At 40.2% G+C, this 23479-nt stretch overlaps 6 protein-coding genes across 6 annotated transcripts; 4 read left to right on the top strand and 2 right to left on the bottom strand. All coding sequences in view use genetic code 11, as the record gives it.

The window, feature by feature from the left end:
- Positions 1-1529: 1529 nt before the first annotated feature.
- On the top strand, positions 1530-2486 carry EGR_06831 (hypothetical protein; the record flags this gene model as incomplete). The annotated part of the gene is made up of 2 exons (XM_024496080.1): positions 1530-1594; positions 2390-2486. The coding sequence occupies 2 exons, from the start codon at positions 1530-1532 to the stop codon at positions 2484-2486; spliced, it is 162 nt and encodes a 53-aa protein (XP_024349500.1).
- A 5669-nt stretch (positions 2487-8155) lies between these two features.
- On the top strand, positions 8156-9431 carry EGR_06830 (Transformer-2 protein beta; the record flags this gene model as incomplete). The annotated part of the gene is made up of 3 exons (XM_024496079.1): positions 8156-8253; positions 8371-8639; positions 8884-9431. 3 exons carry the CDS (start codon positions 8156-8158, stop codon positions 9429-9431), a joined length of 915 nt encoding a protein of 304 aa, XP_024349499.1.
- Positions 9432-12586: 3155 nt separating this feature from the next.
- EGR_06829 (Sorcin) lies at positions 12587-13437 on the bottom strand (the record flags this gene model as incomplete). Its single annotated transcript, XM_024496078.1, has 5 exons — positions 12587-12605; positions 12810-12901; positions 12970-13283; positions 13314-13375; positions 13406-13437. The coding sequence occupies 5 exons, from the start codon at positions 13435-13437 to the stop codon at positions 12587-12589; spliced, it is 519 nt and encodes a 172-aa protein (XP_024349498.1).
- Positions 13438-14047: 610 nt separating this feature from the next.
- On the top strand, positions 14048-17721 carry EGR_06828 (Nitrilase and fragile histidine triad fusion protein NitFhit; the record flags this gene model as incomplete). The annotated part of the gene is made up of 10 exons (XM_024496077.1): positions 14048-14230; positions 14268-14423; positions 14462-14596; positions 14633-14740; positions 14785-14958; positions 15036-15288; positions 16641-16790; positions 16823-16998; positions 17437-17505; positions 17593-17721. 10 exons carry the CDS (start codon positions 14048-14050, stop codon positions 17719-17721), a joined length of 1533 nt encoding a protein of 510 aa, XP_024349497.1.
- Positions 17722-17985: 264 nt separating this feature from the next.
- On the bottom strand, positions 17986-18780 carry EGR_06827 (Leucine-rich repeat-containing protein 67; the record flags this gene model as incomplete). Its single annotated transcript, XM_024496076.1, has 3 exons — positions 17986-18217; positions 18433-18602; positions 18646-18780. The coding sequence occupies 3 exons, from the start codon at positions 18778-18780 to the stop codon at positions 17986-17988; spliced, it is 537 nt and encodes a 178-aa protein (XP_024349496.1).
- Positions 18781-19240: 460 nt separating this feature from the next.
- On the top strand, positions 19241-22778 carry EGR_06826 (clathrin light chain; the record flags this gene model as incomplete). Its single annotated transcript, XM_024496075.1, has 4 exons — positions 19241-19337; positions 19408-19709; positions 21195-21394; positions 22679-22778. The coding sequence occupies 4 exons, from the start codon at positions 19241-19243 to the stop codon at positions 22776-22778; spliced, it is 699 nt and encodes a 232-aa protein (XP_024349495.1).
- Between the last annotated feature and the right edge of the window lie 701 nt (positions 22779-23479).

Raw genomic sequence — 23479 nt, 5'->3', positions numbered from 1 at the left:
TGGCTGAGGATTGTTTAGCTCATGAATAAGGTTTTAAGTACATCTTATCATATACTTTGTTTAGTCGAAATATTGTAAAATCTTTGCATTTGGTAATGAGTCACTAAAACCGCCTCTTTTTAGTGAAAACGGAGAATTGTAAGTCGATATTGAGAGAAATCACCTGAGCATAATGTTTCAACAACTTTTATTCTTTCTGCACGTAAGCGACAGTGAAGCAACTTGTTGCCGGCGCTATTAAAGGGCGGGCGAATGTTTTGAAATCTACACATCTAGTGGGTGCAACGTAAACTAACAGCGACCATTAATACCATTTTCTTCACTTTCTTTAAGTAGGTGACGAAAGCACACTGTTGGATGGAGACTTCACTCAAGTGACCAAAAAAAATTGACCAGTGATGAGCAATGGGACTTGCGGTTTTGTGGTTAAACATTACTTAAGTGGGCCGCTCTACCATTCGTCATCGTCAAACAACCCTCTTACTCCACATATTTTTCACCCAAGCTTTCCAAGACGTACATCACATTGTCATCACAGAGCTAATATTCATTCAGTTTTGTGTAAAACATATCCACTTGTTCTTGATGAATTGTTTGCGGCTGAGATGCGTCCTCTCAATGTCGTCAGCCGCTTTACCCGTATTTTCTTAATTTCAATTCATCCACGTTTTTATTACCACTATCTCTTAGAGCCGTTTTTGGGCACTGGTATGCATAAAGAACAAACAGATGGAAAATAAAGGGAATGAAAGAGGATCCCGTAGGTGAAACATCTTATAAAGGTTGAAATTTAGACACACTTTAGCTTCGTGAAACAAAGGTAGTTTTATGGGCTGCAGTGGTAATTATTACAACAAATGAAATATTTTAAGAAGGTTCTTATAGTTGATTATTTTTAGTATGAAGAGAATACTATTTTTGTTTACCTTGCAGCGTAAAAGCACTTCCTTTCTTACGTCACAGAAGTAGATGATCAAAAGCAATTGATAAGAGACTAAATTCGACCTTCAATCGCTTCTGAGATATCTCAAGACCGCATCATATTATTCTACATTTTTATTTCCAGTCAGTATAGGTGCCAGCACTGTTAACCTTAAAGTTGGTAGTCTATGATGAGGCTTAATTCTTCCTCATGAAGAGTAAAGGGCTTTCCTCAATGCGCTGCACCTTTTTTGGGTGATTAATTGCCAAATAGTTGTTGCTTAAATTAATTTCTTTACCATAGTTTTGGTACAGCATTTTTTGCTCAATTTGTGCAAAAGATTATAAACTTTTGTAAACCAAGTTAGCCGATGCGCATAAAATGGACAAGCTTGAATGATTCTTCGTCTTAATTCAGTGGATGTATGATATGGGAATTTGAAATAGCAAGAAAGTGGCATCGAGAATAGTAAAGATGGCCACACGAATATACCAATGCATGTTTAACCAGCCTCATTCATGTGTACAATATAATGTGCATACAATGGCATAGATTTCACAAGTATTCAGCCGTTGCAAAGGGTCACTGCAGCGTGCCATGCCAAAAAATGAGTGACCGTCTTCGATCACCCGCCACCTCGCATCTCAGTAGCTGCGTACCCTATGTGGAGCAGTATACTGTTTAATGGCGATTTCGTTTATGTATCCCCCTTTATTAATAATCGTAATTGCTTCATGTTTTTTTCGCTTGAAAGACCAATTCACTCCCACCTTTCTTATATTTGACCAAAAAGTTTGAATGAAGTTGGAAGCGCATTTGCTAGTTGAAATTTAAAATGTCCGCAAGAACGTAAAAAATGGAAAAGTAACTTGTCTGCCCCAGATTTTCCCCTCTAATGTCAGAACCGATTAAGTAATGGTTGACTAACAAGACTCGACTTTTGATAATATGCGGTGTTCTTATCACTAACGGAAAAAAATTGAAACACGTTATGCACATATTAGCTTACTTTCATTAATTAAATTTATGTCATTAATTTTAAATTTACACAGAAAGGTACACATTACCAGAGAAGTCACAGATATAGTGCTCCGTCGCTGGAATTTGCATATCTCTACAGATCAAAAGTAGCAAACTTTAGTCGAGTATTGTGGAAGCAGTGGTGGATAAGAGTTTGCGGATGGAAACAGTAAAGTCAGATAGCATAGGAAAAATGCAGCTTAATTCGAATGACCATGAAAAAAATAGAGCAGTTATTAGTCGCGTTTGCTCATGTCAAGTGACTATTCTTCTCCAACGAGTTATCTCGCCCTGTATATTGTGAAAACCCGCATTCTGGGCTGAAGGTTGCTAGATAAATTAAGGGCTTACAACAATATTAAGGTTTGACGCATCTTCCTATGTGACATCTGTCCAAATTTGTCTCCATGGTTATGCATACTTATGTAATACTTGTATCGTTTTAAGATTCCTTTCAGAGAGAAGGCGGGGATACAAAGAGAATCTCGTGACGGAGTTGACGTCCTGCAAGCCTAAGAGCGGTTACGGATCCTCACCTCCGTAAACTCTGCACTAGTCTTCCCTATTCACTTCCCTCAATAAGTGTGTCGAAATCAGACCAACCTGGTTGTTTTAAGAGCACGCGGAACAGGAAAGAGGCGACCTACGAGCCTGGTTCTACACTTATTATGTGGATAAGGTTACCATAACCATAGTGACCCAAGAATGTACTTAAGAACTCAAAAATGACCAAAAATTTACTTTCCTCATGCCTCCATTTTTTCACCGTACACCTTGTTTTCATGAGCTAAATGCGTTCTCTGCCTTTTGAAACCCACCCCAACCATCCAGAGCTGCAGTGAAAAGTAAGATCTGCTAAAAGATCTCCTTGATTTACTAAGTAAATACTATTTATTTAAAGCGACTTATAAAAAAGCTGTGGAAAACCTGAGAAGAGGTCGAAATATAGAGCTGTCCGCCATAAATATACTTAATATTAAATTTCTTAGACCCAAAGTGATGCAATTAATAAAAATTCCCATTATGGCAAATTTTCAAGCATTTAGCTTTGGTGGTCTGTAAAAACGTATAGCAGGCATCCTTGGTGTTTCTTCCCAGGTATTATTTCTTACAGGAGGTTTAAAAAATTGAGGATGTCGTTTGCTAGGATAGAAATGTTTAATCCGGTGTTTTTAAGCCAATGTCAAAGACAATGCGGCAACTCAAGTGGTATGAGGTGTTGTCAGAGAATAGGTTGTCATTAGCAGTACACAGTGTCGCTCAAATTCACCAGTTCATAATTAAAGTGGCCAAAAGAAGTATTGTAATGAAAATCGAGAAATGAATTCCGCTTCTAAAGCTTGTTAATTATAAATCAGGGCGAGTAATCCACTTAGCTAAGTATCAATTTCCTCTTGACTACCTAATTTGTGCCACAAGTCCCGTTGCCCTCTCCGACTATGGCATTTTTAAGCGACTAAGAAACTGTATGAGACGTAAAAAGAGATGTTGTTTATTCCAAAAGAGTGATGAATATTTAAGTGGATGATGAGTGAGCACGTAAAGTGTTCATAAACCAGGGCCGCCCCTTTTGCATCCTCTCACTTTGTCTGTGTTTTGTGGTATTACTTGCAACCCACTAGGCCCTCTTAGGACAAAGCTTTTCACATAAGCGTTTAGCGCTGCCCATAAAGAATAATAACAATTTTGGCTCAATGATCTTAATCCTACTAAGATGTTGATCTTTCGTAAAAGGCAAAGAATTTAGCTAATGCCTTTGCTTTGTACAGATTCTCCTGTTTTACCTGATGTTGTCTTGCCATAGAAGGTTGCCTGAAATCTTCTCCTCTAAAATGACTAGTAAAATATGCAATAGTCTCGTAAATAATATGCGCTTAATAAGAAATGCTTGGTACAAATTTTATTAATTTTGCCGCCTAAGTTGTGTCTCTCTAGTATTTTCTCAGCCCAAATGTATCAGGTACTTCAGATGCCTAAATGGACTCAGTTGACGAATTGCTTTTATCACCTATAACTCAACAGATTTGGTACTTAAAAACGTGACTTTTTGCTGTGCTGATGGATGAATACACCCACGCTTCAGGAAGCAACCCTGCCCTTGGTACATTTACATTTAGATGCACCCTGTTTGTGCGAAACCCCGAACGAGGGAGGTAATGCGTGCGTCGCCACCCGGTTGGGCATCAGGCTATTCCCACGAGAGAGAATCATGGAGAAAATGTTGTTTTCCCATTTCCTCTTAATTCGTTTTTTTACTAATGTAGTTTGCTTTTTTGCTATTATTTTGTCCCAATGACTGCCTCTGACTATTCGTTGATAAGGAATCAAACTACAAAGTGGTGGAATCGCATTTCTACAACTATTTCATGTGCCAGCTTAATGCTTTTGCATGCCTATAACAACCTTGAAGTTCTATATTGTACCCTTAACACCATATTGTGCCTGAAATGCCATAAAAATAAATACTTAGAAATCCCTGAAATTCATTGCCAGATTTCTAATTTGGCTTCCTCTCTTGAAGTTTCAAGCTATTCTTCATTCATTTATAGCTTTAACCTAATAGCCTTAATCTGATAATTTCCTATTTTAAAGATTATCTCTGTAAATTTCATGGCAAAATATATCTCCCCTTACAGCTCTGAGTCCTTTCTGATGACTCAAGAAGGTATACTGCTATAAGGAAAGGTTTACTAACATAATTACGGAAGGTCTAGGGTCGTACTCCTGCGTGTCAGTACGGTCTTTTAGCCACGCCTGGGTGGTTAAATATCCTGTTAAGTAAACTCTAGATTACCACATCCCAAACTTTTATCAATTTTAACCTAAGGATAAATCATTGCCATATGAGTCTGTAGTTTGCTTTTCCAAACTTACAATGTTATTCAATGAAGCAGTGGTTTTAAATTTGAATCATAATATAAAAAAAGTAAAACTGTAAAGATACCTTTGTCGAAATAACATTTCAAGACGTGGCAATATCTGAAGGGAGAAAATTGAGCACCAAAACATTACATCGAATCTCCCCTAGTAAAATTTCAGCAGATTTTGCAAACCCCTCCTCTAATTTAACTTTTGGTGTGGAAGCAAGCAAGTCCAGAAAAACACTACCCCTCTGACGTTTCAAAAGCTTCCTTTCCAAATTTGATTTTGCAGAAACTTAAGAACATTGCTTAAGTCCTGCACATGGAAGGCTGGCCTCACCGATAGACATGACATGTAGGCGCACTTTGCATATGATTCAGGATGCTATAAACAAATATATGAAATCATGTATATTCATATACATATAATCATTTAAACAATGCATGTAATCACAATGCTGTAAATAATTGGGAATGGTGACCACCAGAAAATTTATTCCTACAGACAACTAATGCTCAAGCAGGTGCCATGTTCTATCTATAAAAGCGTTAATAAGATTGGAAATTGAAAATTCTCTAAGTCTGATTTCGTGATTCCTACCCACGGGATCTCGGTAGTCCTGCCTTCAAACAAGGAATACCGGTGTATGGTTATTTTTGGATAATTTTGCTTATTTTGCTCTTAAAATTACGAAATAGACAATTGTATTGCTAAAATTGATCCAATTCTACCTAAAACTATTTTTTCAGAGAGTATCTGACTATGACGACGAGAGGGTAGTCTCCATGATAACTCATGATTAAATACGATCGTAAAATTTTTTACAGAGTTATACAACACCACTCACTTTGTATTGTTCTAACATTCATCTAACCCTTATTATTGATGAAATACAAGATTGTATTCACAAATTTGAGGCTTGACGAGCGAACCCTGCATAAAGCAAATCCAAAAGGTAATTGATTTCTTAAATATTCGCAAGCCAATTTTCGAGCATCGTTGTTGAGACGTTGGTAGAAGTCGCCTAACTTAAGGGACTTGGCCTTTAAATGTTTAACAATCAGAATAAAAAGGCAACAGCGTCTTACAAATTGCCTTGCCCTTGTGTTCCACTCTTTACTGTATGCAACGTGTTTTGTTGTTACAATTTAAACCCTTTTACTGACAAAATTTCATTCCGCATTTTTGCACTTCTTGGGAACACTGATGATAAAATGTGCCAATCGCCCAACTGATATAGTTACTTTTTACTTAAAAAATCATTATATTTAATGACAACATACAGGTGAAAAGGTAAGTGATATTTGAATGGCAAAAAGGGTCAAAATGTTTAATCAACATTAAAAATGATTGCAAAACATGCACGTCTGCACACAACTTTTAGTCTGCCGGTGGGTGGATTGGACATGTCTCATGACTGGGAGGGAGCCATCAATCTTTAAAGTGGGGAAACACTTTGATTACCCCATAAACATTGGTCATTTGTAAAATCTCACAACGGATTAATGCACGAAGTCCTCTTTTAACCAGTCTTCTCGATCGAAAAGAATGAAGTCGATGGTGGAAGGAAAATTTCAAATGGAAATACTGTTTTATGATTTTATACAGAGGTTATGCATTAGTCATGTAACATGCATCCTTGGTGGAAACAACTCTGGCATTCGATCTCCTGACAGATTTGGCAAAAGGTAGTACGTTCTCACTACGGCTTGACCCTCGAGACATGCAAATATCCTACAAGGTCTGCAATGCCACCTCTATCGCTGGTTAAACCCTATTCCTAGTAAAATGCGTTTTCAGCAAATCAACTTCTCCGTGCATAAACTTCTTAAGCTAGAATACCGTGCTTTGTAATGAATACATTTCCACAAAATCTTCGACAGCAGCCTAACGTTCAGTTGCTTCTGTGTGATACTTTTTAGAGCTGTTATAAATTCCAGGATTTTTCTGCCCATAACGAAGTCCTTTAAAGCTCTCGGATTTTCCGAGAGCTAAAGGAAAACTAGGCGGTTAAGTTGATTTATTAAGACTTTATGAAATCCCCGAGTGATTACTTTATTATTCTGTTGATTAAGTACTGTAGCATAACATGCAAAACATCAATTCTGCGCAAAGTGCCCCAAGTTTAAAACAGGGCAGCAAAACAATTTGCATTAGAACGTTAATAATCGTCTTTGCATTTGACTTACTTTAACTTACTTATAAATTTACCATTGGTTTCATACCTTATTTACTAGTATTTGTCTGCGCCATGGACAAAAGCAGCACACTTTAACATGAACAAGTTGAGTTAGATATAATGCAAGCAATTCCAAATACTACTAATAGTTTGTTTGTAAAAGTCACCCTAAACTGTACAAAACCAATTGTAGTTATCCACTAACAATACCACCACCTAAACTCACTCTAAAAAAAATTGTAAACTTGTGTGTTCTAGATATCGGCTGTAAGGTCTCTGAAGTAATTTACACATTTAATATTGAGAGTTTACGTATTAATAACAGGTCAATTTACAAATCATAAGCATGCAACTGGTCAGGTCCACAAGCCAGAAAACTGTTAGAATGATTTTAGATATAACTTTTTAGACTGACGACAGTGCTGACACTGAGCAAAATGCATAGTCAACATTCAAATGATTATAACATCAAAATTTACCCAAACCACTTGTTAAGTTACCAATAGTCTTTAAAAGTAGGCTGGGGATAGTAATTATTTTGAAATTTAACATGAAGTTATGCGTGATGTCATTAGCAATGATAGTAATAAAAACATCCAAAATAAACATTATTTGCATAAGTTGTTTTAATAGATCCGTTCATCTTAAGTCATACTGCAACTCCCCATTTTCTAAAATCACGGTCTTTGGTATGTTTGTCCGTTTGGGTTTCTTTGTGAGAGTTCTGCAAAGGTACCTTGCATTGCGTATTCTTTTTGACAAGTCCTGCATTCTCATCATTTCTTTATTTTGGTGTTATTTTTGACAGGTTGATGGCTTTTAAGCTCCATGTGAATCTCTTTCAGCAGCAATTTCGCATGAAAATGTATTGAACAAGCGTTCTTGTGTGTAATTCTATCTTTCAAGATTTCAATTTGACCTCTAAAGTCGTCTGGCTCGTTTTTACCCGTTTAGCGGCACGTATCATGTATCACTAAGTGTTTTGAAGGAAAATCGGCTCCCTCGCCTAATTATGGATACTAGAAGTGGTAGATCAAAACGAGGTCTGAATAAACTTTCGGTATTTCTGGTGTCTCAAAACGCAAGAAATGAAAGGAATCAAAGCAAAAAATGAAGCGTCTTTGTGTGTCTAATTCTTGCGCAACATCATTTCAAATCCAGTTTCAGTTACAATGTCATATGACAGTCAAGATTATGGATCACGACTACGGCGTTCAAGGTACGACACCTATGATTCACCACCAATGCGTGGACGGCAGAACGACTACGTGTAAGCCTGTCGCCTTGGTCCCACCCTCTAGTGCACTGTCGCTTTGGTGTTCTAATTTCGTGTTTTCGATATTTCTCTTTGAAGTGCTGAAGAAAGACATCATCGTTCTTTCTACAGACCTGAATTGCGTCCGCGTTATCGTGATTACGATGAAATGCAGGATAGAAGACTCTCAGCGCCACGAAGAGACTACTTCAGCAGACGTGGCGGTGGCGGTAGCGACTACTACAGCGGTCCGCCCCCGCGTCGAACTGAACAAGCTCGACCTTGCAAAGTTCTCGGTGTATTCGGCCTCTCAATTCACACCACTGAACGAGATCTTTACAACGTTTTCTCAATTTACGGTCGTGTTCGGGATATCCATATGGTCTATGACAATATGTCAGGTACTGATTCCATCTCCTTATTTTCAACCTCGTGCCAAAACAGCAAATCAACACAACTGAGCTTTTCAAAAAAACTCAAAATATGTTGGGGGACGCTTTCGTCAAATTGTTCAAGCATTGCGTTGCAAGTCTGAAGCTTTGAAAGCCGCAATTGTGATTCCCTTCTTCATCCGTCCTATGCTCATCTTTTGCGTAGCCAGTTTCGAGGATCATGAGAATGCTTTTATCTTGCTTTTCTTTTCAGGCCGGTCACGAGGTTTTGCATTTGTGTACTACGATTCAACAGAGGATGCCCGGCGAGCAAAAACTAGTTGTGAAGGCGGGCTTGATATTGACGGTAAAGTTGCTCGTGTTGACTACAGTCTAACCACAGCTCCACATCGTCCCACGCCCGGTATTTACATGGGAAGAAGATATGACGATGATAGGAGGCGTGGAAGACCATACGATCGTCCACCACGCTACAGTCGCTATCCTGATGACGACATAGGCCCTTCCTATGGTCGAATGCCTCCACGTTACTGCGGCAACGATATGTCTCCATCGATGGGACGCCCTGTTCGTGATCGCTCACCGATTCGCCCTTCTCGCCACTCGCAACGTTCTGGTGTTAGACGGCGCACCGTCTCCAGTAGTCGCTCAAGGTCGCCACCTCCAGTCTACAATGGAGGTCGAAAGGTGTCTGATGGCTCTCCCGAGCGCTCACGCAAGTCTGGAACGGGGAACAGCGTAGGTGGAGGCGCTACTGCTGGCGCAAAGGTGGTTGATGAGGCCTGGTCCGATGCTGAGTAGATTTTGTGGGGTTTTTTGACATTTTTTTATACGTGTGTGTTGTAACAGAGCATTTCAATGATTCCGTGAATTAGTCTTCGAAGTTAGTAATTGGGCTTGGAGGTTGCTTTTCTTGCGTACATGCTGAGAGAGCACGTCTATCCTGGGGTCTAGGATGTTGGGGTTTTGTTGCTGATGCATTCTACGAATTCTGTTTTACTGTGGGTTTTGGTAAGGCGTGGTTAGCCGATGATAGGTGCGAAATGAACATTAGGGCTAGGGTAGGCAGGGTGGCAATCAGCAGATGGCTTGTAGTTTGTTTAATGCGCGGGTCGGTTAGGTGGGTTGTGAGGTCTCGATCATGCGGGTTGTTATCGGCCTTGTTCGCGAAAGCCGCCCAGATCAGCGTGCGGCGTTGTGCACTGCGGGGCAGACGTGGTGTTGTTCAGGTTATTTCTGAAAGTGCGGGACGTATAGGTGCTAATAGTCTCTTTTGGGGCGTGGCGAAGATAAGCAGGCGGTAGTGAGTGTTCCGGGCAGGGCTTCACTCCATCGTCGTTAATCCGGTCCCCTGGTGCGGGCGGCTCTCCGGCCATCCTTCTCGGTGCAACCGGTGCAGAGTTGACCTGTGAACCCAGTGATTGGTGTTCGTCTCCTTCCTTTTCTCTTTTTGGCACTATGTTGGGAACATTTCTTCTTAAATGTTGTTTATTGCTGAACGATGGTCTACAGCGTCTCCAGGTAACGTGTTCCCAAATGATGGGTTGATTCGCCTCGGAGATTCCTTCTCTTTCAATGTTTCCTAATTCAGTCATTTACGAATTCTTGATAAATTAAGTAATTTGTAGTCTATAGACTTTGTCTATTCCTCATTGCCTATTCAGGCCACCTTTCGCTTAAAATTTTTCTACGCAGTTCTCGTCCCATTGATCCCTATGTTCCAGAATTCACTCTTCTTTTGCGTTCCCGCTAATGCAGCCGCCCGTAGTAGGTGCTTTTTTCCCCATTGTAATGAGTCCATTCATTTGGACTCAAGGCATCCCTTAAGCAGTTTCCTGGGAAAGCAGTTATTGTTCAAGTAAGGGGTGGAAATCTTCAAACGTATTCAACTGTGCTGTCCCTCGTGTAGCACCTACGGAGGCATTGAGTCTTGGATCTCTCATTGTAGAATTAGTAGCAAATGTGACATCAGTTGAATACTGTGTCAGTTTTTTACAAATGAAAGGGCTCTAAGACTATCGCATTTAAGTAGTATTCTCTGTTGGAGTATAAGCAGAAACATTGGATTCGCTGTTCGCTCATACAGTTTGGTGGCACTGCCATCGCTGGTACTTCAGTTTGTTGCTGACGCCATTTCCAAATGAGGATATTGATGTGACACCCAGCATCCATGCTGTGGTATTTTTCATATCCCGTGTTTGTTTAGTTTTAGACACAATGCTTGTTATGGGTATAAAAATTGCACTGTCAACCTGCAAATCAGGCTATTCTTCCTTACCTCTCCAATCGAACGCTGAGCGTGTCGGATATCTTTAATTTGCAATTAATTTGCCACTAACAAACTGCAATTTACGGGTTCTTTATAACTGGCTCGCAAAGCGTGGATCGCTGATATTTGTGGGACAAGTCCGAAATTGTAGCACGTCAGTATGCGATGTAATTTCACAAAAAAAAACTACTGAAAGCCGCCACTGCTGTGGCACCTAAATCCTGCTACCCCTGCAGTCGCGTGTCCAGTCTTGGGCACAATTTTTCCAAGTGTGATACATTTGTTGTTGAGAAACTCCCTTGAAATGCGCCGTATATACTTACTGCTTTTAAGTAATTTTGCCTAATTTTTTTCTGCAGATGATTTCATTTTCAAGTCAAAAGGTGTCCAGAGGAATGCTGCAGTAGTTGGAGTTGTGGTCATGTCATCTGTGCTCCTAGCCTTTCAGCACTTTGATAGTACGATTAGGCGGTTGCCTATAGTCTCCCACATTTAGAAATCTTCAGAGGTGGCATGGCTGGCCATTGTAATAACAATATATTTAGCAGATTCGGGATTAGTCTGAAGAGATTCGAAACTTTTGGAAAAATACATCAGCCTCAAAGTGATTACTACTCGTGATTCTTTTCAATCAAGATAGTGAAAGTACATATGAGGAGAAAAGTCCCAGTGGGCCTACGATATATTTTGGGAGGAAGTTCCCTGTAAAATTTTGCAATAATCTGACGGGGAATGGTGGTAGTATATGGAGCCGCAATTTTGATAGTTGTTTGAGCGTTTAATATGAGGCTCGTTAGCCCCTGCAGTTTGCGGGTAAAGCGGGTCCAAATGACTTGGTGGTTATGGCGCAATTACGGAACAGCGCTTCTCCATGCTCAAAACGACTAAACAAGTGTAGCAGTACTCTTCTATTTAAAGTAATAAATTTTATGCTAAACCGTGAGGAAAGCCAGGTCGTCAAGCCGCAGTAGTCATGGGACACACTCCAACACCACTGATGGCCACTCCTCTTTTTAACTTCACTGTTTTCAAAGGGACGAAATACGCGATTGGCGACTAAATATGTCTGCTATTCTAGAGTACTCATAAAAACCCATATCCCTTTGAAGCTTTATCACTAAATTCCGGTACCACGGATATCTTCAAACAAAATTCATCAGCCCACCACATGAGTGGGCTGTTTCGCCGAAATCAATGTTTCCACTTTGCAAATGAGGCGACGTATCTTGGGGGTTTTGATGGTGCAATGGCTCACCACAGATGTCAACCAGCTATTAGCAACTGCATGCAAAGGCTAATGCCAGTGCTAAGGTCATTCGTAGGGGTTGCTTATTTTTTGCCACCCTCTTGCCAAGAGTTAGGGCCTACTAACTGGGTACGAGGAAACCGCATCCGACATCAACGAGACACGCAACTCCACTGCCGCCCTTAGGTCTACTCAAAACGTTCATTAACTACTTTACTTCAAGAGTCGGCGATACTAGATGTCCAAGCGACCCGATTTCAGTGACTACTTAAGTGATCTAAGACAACCAATCGAATCAATGAAGGCCCTTTATCTATGTGCTGGATGTGCCAACCCATGCCTCAAGGCATAACGGTTAAGGATTTGATTGGCAATCGAGGAAGTGAACTTTATTATTTACGTAATTCGTCTAGTAGATTACACGCGTCCACAGAAGTATCTTCAGTGGCCGGGGGTGCTTCTGCAAAGAAAATGCAAACAATCCAGGGTCCTCCAGGAAAAGGTAATGTATATATTTCCAAAATTTCATCAAAGCTAAATTGAGCACTGTTAACTTGATAAGATCTAAGGATGTGTGATCAGCATGATTACAGTACCAAAATATGAGGAAGGAATAAAGGAAAGGAAGTGACATCAGAAAAGATATGTTCACAGCTAGACGCACATATTAAAGGCGGCTCCCAGAAATTGTTCAAAGCTCATGTTTACAACACCGCGTCTTTGGACATCCAATGCACTAAAGCTTTTCGTAAGGATCTGAAAAAGATAAAAGCAAGTGCATAAGGATGAAAAATGGTTAACATCAAATATAGATAAAGACGTACCTGCAGACATACAAGAATGTATATGTATTTGTCGAATCCGAGCTTATTCAGGCGCTGTCTGTCAAAACGCGTCATCAACCACTGCACAAAGCATGGACTAAGACGATATCCAAAATGTTGTAGAGCAGAAGAAAATTCGTTGAGATCAATCGATCCAGAACGATCACGATCATGCTGAGTGAATAGGTTCTGCCATGAAGTTATGTAGTTAAAAAGTTGACCGAATTCGTTTAAAGATATGGTGCCATTGTTATCACTGTCAAAAAGAGATATCATCAAGGAGATGCAGGTAATGTCGAATGGAGTACCCAGGCCTAAATAATAAGAATAACAACTTTATCTACCATTCGTAAGAGCAGCTTGCAATTCCTCTGCATTAATATAACCACTACAATCCTTATCAACCCTAGAAAATCATTAAATGAAGAAAGTTCACCTTCTAAAGATCTCGCATATCCTTCGATCCATATCGACCGACAACCAAAGCACAACAGAAACGTGAAGGAGGAAAAAATGCCGAAACGTTATCCCATGGCCAATCTAAACAAAGTAAAAGGTCAAATGCTCGTTGCTAACATGCGAAGCAAATTTTTTTATTGATTTCATCAAATTTTAACAATTTTTAATGGAGCTTAAAGGCTTAGAGGGCCCAACAATTGATCTAGCATCAAGTGAAGGGTTGCCTGATCGACTGAACTGTTGATGCTGTTCCTCTACATATTTTACCAGATTTACCTTTTGATACACGAAATAAATGCTTTTTAATGTATATTTCCTAGGTTGAAGTAGGCAAATTATAGGGCCATTAAAAGTAAGCATACGCTTGTAGGGAAGTCTGCTGCAGATAAGCACTTTTAAGAGCCATATAAAAGTAATTTGTTGATTTTTGGCGCTAAGTGCAAAAAGACTTTTTGACTGTTAATACTCTGGTACCCTATTGGCATTAATTGACACTATACGGTTTTGAGTACAACTTTCTACACACTTTCGCATACGGCTGAGAGACTTAGAATTTACTGTTTTCTTTTTATTAAACCTGGTATGATATTACTGCGCTTTTTTGATTGAATCAGTGTTCATGGTTAGGTCCCCGATATCCTCGCTCTTTTTGAAAAGCGCTATTCTCCGAACTTTTAACTGCTTAGCCGCTTTGCCTACAGACATGTTTGCTGTGGCACAATTGGCGTCAACTAATGAAAAGACGAGAAATTTGGACAAAGTTGTCCATTTGGTTGCCGAGGCTGCTGAGAAGGGAGCTAAAGTTCGCCTTTTGCCCCTTCTAAAAAGAACTTCTTTAGATGGTCTTTTTACCCGAGTGTGCGGATTTCATTGCTACCTCGAGGGAGGAGGCACTGGCATTGGCTGAGGACCTAGACGGCACCTTTTTCACAACTATTAGTAAACTCGCCAAACAATTAAATATCTGGGTCAGTATCGGAAGCATGCACAGAACAGTGGGTGTAATATACCAAGGATTTCATATTTTTTTTAGTCTAATTCTCGATCTAAGGACCAACGTCTGCTCAATACGCATGTCGTATTGAATGACAAGGGGGAGGTCGCTGGAATTTACGACAAGACTCACCTTTTCTCAATTGATCTTAGTCTCGGCTCTTCGTCAAATGAAGTTAGTCTATTTACTTCTATTCTACTTTACTAATAGAATGAACGCAGGAGAGTGTCTTTTCAAGAATCGCGGTACATACAGCCGGGCCTAACCGCTCCTGTCGTGGTGTACGGAACCCCTGTCGGTGATCTCGGCCTGGCAATTGTGAGTGATGTGAATTAAGGCTAATTTAAAATACCACTTTTCAGTGCTACGATCTTCGGTTCCCTGAGTTAGCGAGTGCGCTTCGTTACAGAGGTGGAGCAAATGTTTTGGCTTATCCAGCAGCTTTCACTTCTGCTACGGGCAACGCGGGCCATTGGCATACTCTGATGCGCGCCAGAGCTATCGAAAATCAGTGCTACGTTATTGCTGCTGCTCAAGTAACCTAGTGATTTTTCCACCGTTTAGCCCAGTTGTAATTTGACTAGAATGCTTGAGACAATTGCTCGTTTTTAAGAGTGCTTTTCACAATCCAAAACTCACGACCTACGGACACAGTATGGTCGTCGATCCGTCCGGCCAAATAATTGCGGAGAGAGTGGAATCCGGCCCCGGCTTGCTTCTCGCTCAACTGTATCATCATCCTCGGCCGTTGTGCGGTGTCGGTGAAGATGGCATCAATTACACCGACCGCGTGAGGACGGTTTTGCCGGTTGAAAATAGTCGTCGGCATGACCTATTTCCCCTACCAGATGCGGGAATGCCAATTCGTGCGTCCGCCTTTTTGTATCATTATATATTTGCTTTTCCCATCGTCTGGTTAGTTGACCGAATCGGTATCTGTTGGCACTTGTAATATCACAAGCAACTGACTACGTGATAACTTGCGGAGTACCTAGCAAGTTATTGTGACACTAAGCTAAACCGTTATGGGTATTTTAATAACATGGCTTATTATCATCAAGCGTAGGGTAAGGATGCTAGCAGTTGTCAGCATTAAATTACGTTTATAATATTAGCTCTGATGCCAAAATCTAACATAGTGGCTTTTTGCAAGATCACCTACATAGCTCATCGGGTGACAGGGACCATACATGCGTACAAATCCAGCGGCTGAATGCAAACGGATCAGTAATGTTCATAGAATAACACACCGCGATAAAGAAGCATGAACATGTTTGACAAATTCATAAAATAACATCTGCATATTTGAATTATCCAATCTCACCAAACATTTTCTTATGCTTCGGTTGACTCTCATCCAATATTGAGTGATAATATCAGTATTCAATCAAAACATTTTTAATGATAGAATATGGTACTGTTACTTCGTGGAAGGCCGACTCTGTTGCCATTAATAACTCGCCCTCTTTAAGTCCTTTTACTCAGGACATATACACAATTGCCTCAGGAAGTTAATAAGGCATTCCAGTTAAATGGAAGTATATTCCCTTTGACGAATTATCAACATGCTCCCAGTACAGTTCAGGCTCTAATGCTTTATTTGAAGGCTTAAAATGTTCAGTTTGAATGAAGTATCATCGAAGAATGTTGCATGATCATTAATAGCCCCATCTAAGTGACAACATGAAATACTTACGGCTTAGAAATAGTTCAAAGTGTAAATGAGAAGGAAGTGACCAGAAGTAAGAAGTGGTGCACACTTTCTCCATGGCAAAATGTTGAGGGTAGTTGAGGAATTTGAGCTGCATCTCAAACTTACTACTCGGTAATTCGTCTTGACTTCTGTTGTTCTGGGTGCGGGAGCCAAATCATACGCAATTTGGTTTCTGTTTGGATGGATTTACCAATCCGGGGGTGGATTTGCTTATATTTCACCTATTCAACAATGTTTAAACCCTTCTTGATGAGTAAGATCGCTACCCAATAGGGTGGTTCGGTCATTTAACGCAAAAATGCCTAGTTTGTTCATTTTGCGTCCTAAATGGACAGTAGTAACAAAAGTATCAGCACCTTGCCCGCGTTTACTTCAAAGCTATAATTCAAGAGGAAAAGTCGTATCTGTTTTTTAAGAGGAAGACATTTGTTCACTTTGAAAAATTTCGATTTCTATTTCTTGATTTCTTTGTCGTAATTTGTAGCACTTTCACTAAATTTTCAGCGATCGGTACGGACGACTTTCATTTCGGTCCATTCGTTATAAAAGCGGGACAGGTTTTCTATCGAACGCCCGTTTCCATGGCATTTGTCAACATTAGCCCTTTGGTCCCTGGTCGTATCCTTTTTTTTCAATTACGTCCAAACTGTACAGGTTGGAGGTGTCAGCCTTAACCACGTAGCTAGATGTACTGGTCACACCTATTGAAGTGATTGATAGATTTACCTATCTGCCCATCGGAACAATTGCTGATATGTATGCCTGTGTGAAACGCATTGCTAAGAAACTTTCCGAACATTTCAATGCACGGAGTCTCACTATCTCCATGCAGGATGGAGAGGATGCTGGTCAGAGTGTGCCGGTAAGCTGAGATGATGCTTGCTTTGAAATAAATTGGCTGCAACAGACAATAGGTTCCAACTTTCTAACTGTTTATTTTGAGGTTTTCAAATTTAATCGAGGCCACATAAAAACTGTTAGAACAGACACTAGTGGTAAATATCGCCGCCAATTCATGCATTGTTAGCAGGGCATCTAACATGCTTATTTGCGTACGTGATTCCTTTGTGATGCAGCTGTAAGTCGGTGAAGCCAAGGCAACTTAGATATCCTTATCACCTAGGCACACCTTCTCCAGGAATATGTATCATTCACTGATGTTTCGAGTTGTCTTTAGTCCCTAATTTGTTTAAAAAACACGAGTTTTTATTGAAGATATTGCTTCGTAAAGTTAAGTTATGCAGTAATCAGGCACTTCACATTGAATAACTTAATTATTCCACTTTTTGTATACTTTCAGCACGTGCACGTCCACGTACTGCCGAGAAAGCCGGGAGATTTCGCTAGAAACGATGACATATATGACGCTGTGAGCGGGTTTCCTACTAGACATGCATATTTTTTTTCTGGCTTCAATCCATTCTACCATTTTTTTTTCACGTTAAAAACTCTTTAGTTACAGCGTCACGATAAGGTGGCCAATCGAAAGTACCGCAGTTACGAGGAAATGGCAGAGGAGGCGAAGCTTTTCCGATCATTCTTTTACGATGAGGAGGGTCTTCCTTTGAATGCGAAAGAATGGTAGTCAGCATCTACTTGGCTTAAGTATTTTTTCTGATTTTTGTTAATCATTTGTAATTTCAACTTGAATGGATGAATCAGACTTGGTCCATGCTTATTTTGGGTCTTTTGAGGAAAGGTTGTGAAAACCAAATGCAGGTACTTACTTGCTTTGTGTTTTAGCTGACTTTGTCCTGTGTGCTGACCAACTTTCAATAAATCTCCTGTTTGAACTCCGTATTTGCTTTCCATTCAAACACTCTAGCGAGGTCACATTCGACTATCCGACTCACGTACCCAAAGCTTTGGTAGCAACGATGATCTTATCGTTAATTTTCGTGTTTTTCATAATAGGGTTTTCGCTTATATTTAGTTCGCTAAGCCGTGACATTTTAGAAAGAAAGGTTAGCACTTCGCTTTCCTCTGATAGTTGATTGAATCCGACGTCTAGGCGCTCCAGATACTGTAAACATTCCAAACCCTGTAGGTTGTTAACACCGGAGGCAGACAGATCCAAATACCTAAGAGAGTTCTGACTTAAATGAAATGCCGGGGAATTGTTGCCTTTATTCCCATGAGGCTTCGGTCGTCGAAGATGATACCATCCCCCGCTGGGGCGCGTTGATGATCAATTCTGAGTTCACTGAGTTTATTTTGTGATTCCAAACCCTCAAGAACTGATATCTTATTTCCTGACAGGTATCTACTATGGTAAGTCATCGAAGTGTTGGTTTACAATTTCTCCAGGTTGAACAACGCGTCGAGGTTATGGATTCTCGTGATGTCGTTCTGTTGAAGATACAAATGGGTTAAATTAGGACTCATTGACATATCTGGGATTTTTGTAAGGTGGTTTTCATAGAGGTACAAAACCCGTAGGCTAGTGCATGATCTGAGGGCCTCTCCCTATACAAATGTTTATTTAGGCAAGCCAGTTTTTGTGGGGTACCACGTCATCGATGTCTTTGTTATTCATATATAAATGGGTAAGTCTACCTAGGTATTTTTCCAGCGGTTCATCAATCCTTCTCTTGGAATATGGAGAGGTAGACTTAATTAGGATATTTCGTGATACTTTAACCATCTCGTATATGGCAGTTGACGTGCAGCAGTACAGTGCCTTGGCAACGGAGCATTAAAACACGTCCAGACATGTCGTGGGAATTAAAAAAAGGCCGAGAACCAGTACTGTAAAGAGGGCGCACCAAATTCATTTGCACACATCGGCGGGAATTTTAAAATCATATAACTTAACTCGACCTGATAGAAGATTTTGTTTGTAATGCACATAGCACAGACGTTTAGTTAGAAAAAAGCAGACTAATTAACGCATCGACTACTTTTCGCTGTTTTTTAAATTTTAAATTTTTGAGTATTTGTAACCATCTAAAGTCAGTACATAGGTCTTTGTTTGAAACACTAATGCTTTTAACTTAAAAAAGGCTGCTTTTTTAATTGCAAAAATATCGTTGTGCTTCTAAAACCGTAGTTGTTTGAATCCTTTGACGTAATAGCGGTTGACGGGAATTCTGCTGACTTCCTACATGGCCGGAGATCGTGTTTCTGCCTTTTTGGCACGTGAGAAAGAAAGCCTGGGTGACCTAACAGATGAGCTGTTTAATGGCACAGGAAGCAGTTCAGGTAGCTATTTACCTGTGCACACGTCTCCTCATATTTTAGAGAAAAATCTTATTTTATGTCCTCTTTGTAGATCTTGATTTTTCTGAAGGCTCAAGAAGAGACGGTTACCTTGTGAATGAACTTGAAGAATCAGAAGTGGTCGGTGCGCCGGATAGTGCTCTTCCAGTGACTGCAGCTGAATCGACCTTCAGCACTAGTGATCAACACGTCAACAGGACTTCTCAGAGAAAAACAAGTAGTCCAGCTTCGGTAACTAAGGCACAGGAGAGTGCCATTCTCGAATCTTGGAGAGTCAATTTTGAGGCGGATATTAAAGCTCGTGACGAGAAAGAAGCCGCCAAACGTACTGAGCTTGAGGCAAATGCGAAGAGGGTAGTCGTGATTTTTCCGCGTTTTGCTCCTCGATAATAATGTGTGCTAGACCCTTACCAAGAACAAGCTACAATTCACTCGTTATTAAAGCTCTTTGATTCAATATTTAAGTTCTTTAGGCTCTCTTTCTTATGTTCCTATAATCAATGTTTTATATGTTCCCGTCAAGCATTAGCGCTGAAATGCTTCAGCTGATTTGCGCAAAGTTTTTTGTTCTTGTTTGTTCTGTTTGTTTTGTTCTTGCTTAAATTACAATAACATGTTGTTTTCCCAAACTGATTTCCTATTAATAAAATAAACCTGTTTACCGTACCGGTTGACATCGGTGATGAACTTGCGTGTCAAATCTTTGGATTTTTCTCAACATTTTTGAGAGGATTAGTCTCAAGGTGTTTGATTCACAAGCCGTTCTTGATGCTGTATGTTAAGCATGTGTTTTGATTTTGAAACGTGTCATTGCTTTGGAGGGGATTACGCATGCATCACGAAATTCTTTGTGAATATTACATCAACTAGACTGTTTATTAGAGTCTGCATATTGTGCTAATGTCATGCTTCATCCTTGTTTTATCCAAAGCGTCAGTTAAATGTGCCTCTGAATTGATACGTGTTTACTGCATCTTATCCTGACCGCTGATCAACTCTATCTCTGTGTCATTTTTCTTCGCTGCTTATGCGATTGCTGTAGGAACTTTCGAGAGTTGTTAAAATTGAGTTAACTTCATCCCTTTTGATTCAGTTCGCACAACTTCAAGGTCTCCTATTTTCTTACATGGCTTATATTTCTTTGCCCTTCTTGTGAATCACCAGCCGGTGGAATGGCAGGCTGGACTAAAGGCAACAAAACATTCACTTAGACCTCACAGTTCTATAGACGATTTACTAAGTTTTCTGGGAAAGTTACTCTTCACAAACTGTAGCTCTTCAACCTGCTCTAGTGGTATTTAAACTAAAGCTAATTTGGTCGACTATGGAAGGAGAGGTTTGTAAATAGGTAGTTCTTAGCCAGATACATTTCTAGAGGAATTGCTTTCGTAATGGGAAGTCAATCGTTAAAGCAGTCTTGAGAGTGGCTTTATAGAGATTTGAGTTAAAACTACTGAATCCGTCAAATTAAGGCGGTTAATTACGAGTGCTCAATAAAATGTGGATTTTTTTATCAGCCACTAGTGCTAATGATACCAGTTGGTTAGTTTCAGTATGTTAAAGTCTATCCGCAACATTATTCGCTTGCAACGGCTTTTGTAGCTGAATCCATTTCTTCAGTCAAGGGGGAATTATCAACTTGTAGCCTTTGAAGTTAGAGGAATTATTTAGCTATTCCTTTTTTCTATCATTTCAGAATCTTTAGTGAATGTAAAATGGCTTAATTTGTCTTCAAGCTATTAAGGAACAGCCAAAGCTAATCAGTCGCGTTGGAGATATAGAATAGTGTGTGCTTATAGGCTGAGTACTTGGTTATTAACGGGAGTAAAACCGTTGCAGGAGTTGGAAACCTGGTACTCTCACTACCGACAGCAGATGGCGCTGCGATCGGCGGACAATCGGATGGATGCACCAAGAGATGCCTCGGGCAAGGCCTACGACGGCTTCTCGGGTCAGGCGCCCTCCGTTCGCGATACTGCAGTGTGGGAGAGTGTCTGCGGCATGTGTGACCTGACAGCAAGTTTGACCAATTCTCAACGGTTTATGTGTTCATATCATCCACTGATCTGTCAGTAGATTTCTGTGTGGTTGATTCGCTGCTTCATTTTCCCCCTTTAAACTTTTCGCCCTAGGTGAACTTCTTTTTGCATTTTCAAAAAAGTCGCAACTCTGTTTTACTCGTATTTTATGCTTCCGAACTTATGTGGCTAATCGGTTTCTTGTTTACTTATTGCGACATCCGATTTACTCCTAGGGTTACTCATTTATTTGCTAGAAGAATTGGAAGGCTAGAAACACGGATATTATGGTCCGATTTACAGGCGTCAAATGTGGGAATATCGGAGCAGTGCAAATACTTTACATTATGTACAACTGAGATGGACCCAAATATCTCATAACAACAGTCATTTCCTTGATTTAATCTGCGCTTTCTCACGCGTCTATTTTAAGGTATTGTAACATCTTCAGTTGTAACAGTTTGTAGGTTGATAACATCCTCCAAAGCTGAGCTCTAGTGATCCATCTACTACTTCACACTTCCTAGCCTAATTTATTTCCATTCTTGATGACATTCTGCTTTTTTTTTCGCCCGTAAGTTCGGATTCTCCATTGTTGATTTTGGTTTCGAATCCCTTTGTCGAAAATAAGTTCACAGACTTATCAGAAAGGCTTTGTTGGGTGCACGGGCAGTAAGGTCGGAACTTCAGTCACCAGACACGGTTATCTTGATTTAGTCGACAGAAAATTAGGAGTGACATGCTACTGTGAGCGATTTTCATGTGCCAAACAAAACACGAAAGCGATGTACATTCTTCTTATTCCGTTGCTTAGCTGTTTCCTAACCTTTTACTACCCGCAGATTATTGTAACTTGATTTCCAAATATTCATGTATTATACATTTGCTTATTTTTCGGCATAGCTTATTGCTTGCGTCTTCTATGTAGTGTTGCAATAAGGATTGAATCGGCACTGGTGAATCTTATGTTGTGAGCCTCTGTATTTCCCTCATATTGATTTGAGCCTTTTTTTTGGAGTTCTAGTACAGTAAATTTAATAAACATGGAGGACTAGCCATTCTTTATACTTTACGCAAACGGTCTTATATGCTTGTATAGTCTTGTTTAAATGGTGCAGATAAAAAGGTCAGAAGCTGGTGAGCTTTGGTGATGCTGTGCAATCGGCTATCCGGACACCTGGACAATACAAATGGCCCCCTCCCTACTCTTAAGATGCCACTTACTGGATATATGGATCAGTTTAGTTTAAACAAAACATTTTTTACGATTAGTGAGTTTACCCCCTTTTCTTGCTTCCGCTACAGTCAAAGCACACCAAGAGTACCCATGATCTCTCACGGATGCGCGGTTTGTTGCTTAACCTTAAGACGCCCTCATTGGGACAAACCAACTCAGCGTAGCTGATCGAGTGCGCCGTAGTCAGGATGTTTTTCTGGTTGGACTCTCCTCTACCACCATCTTACATTCGACTTCACACGCACCTTCCTAATTGTCACCTCTCCCATCCATTCTTGACTGCCTCTTTACTTGATCTTTCATTATGAATGCGTGCACTTGTACAAGTTCTCTACATTGTGAATATTTCAGTCCATTGTAGTCGCTGGTGTTGATGGTCCCTTGTTTTTCCTCATGTTTGTGTGTAATTTAATAACCGGAGTTGCTTGATTTTTACCATTCAGTGGTGTTTGATAGCTATTTGTGTTGGCCTGGGTAGCCAGCGTTTTGTGCTTTGCATCGCACGCAATACAACAGCGTAGGTTGTTTGTGCTATCAACTGATTCCATTTTCGGCTAATGAGAGCGGTACTTATTGACGCATTCCATGTTAGCTGATGTGCTGCCTCCGCTAGTGATGTCAATCTGGATCACGAGATAACCAACCTTGTAAAGGATCTGAGGTTACTTGTGTTATTAAAAAGACAGGACCTAATCCCTATTCTACAGACGTTGAGCTGTTTAAAATACATCAATGCCGCAATGAAATGGAACACTCGGTTGGGTCATCCGTGAATATGAGACGTAATCGACTGAAGTTGATGGATGTCGATTGATAGGAAGTGGACGAAGATGGGGGGCATTGTGAGTAATTGGTTGAGACTGGTAGGT

Source organism: Echinococcus granulosus, assembly GCF_000524195.1.
Source record: "Echinococcus granulosus chromosome Unknown EG_S00064, whole genome shotgun sequence".
NCBI classification, from domain to species: Eukaryota; Metazoa; Platyhelminthes; class Cestoda; order Cyclophyllidea; family Taeniidae; genus Echinococcus; species Echinococcus granulosus.
Note: the sequence above shows the minus strand (reverse complement) of the source record. Positions and strands in the feature narration are given on the sequence as shown.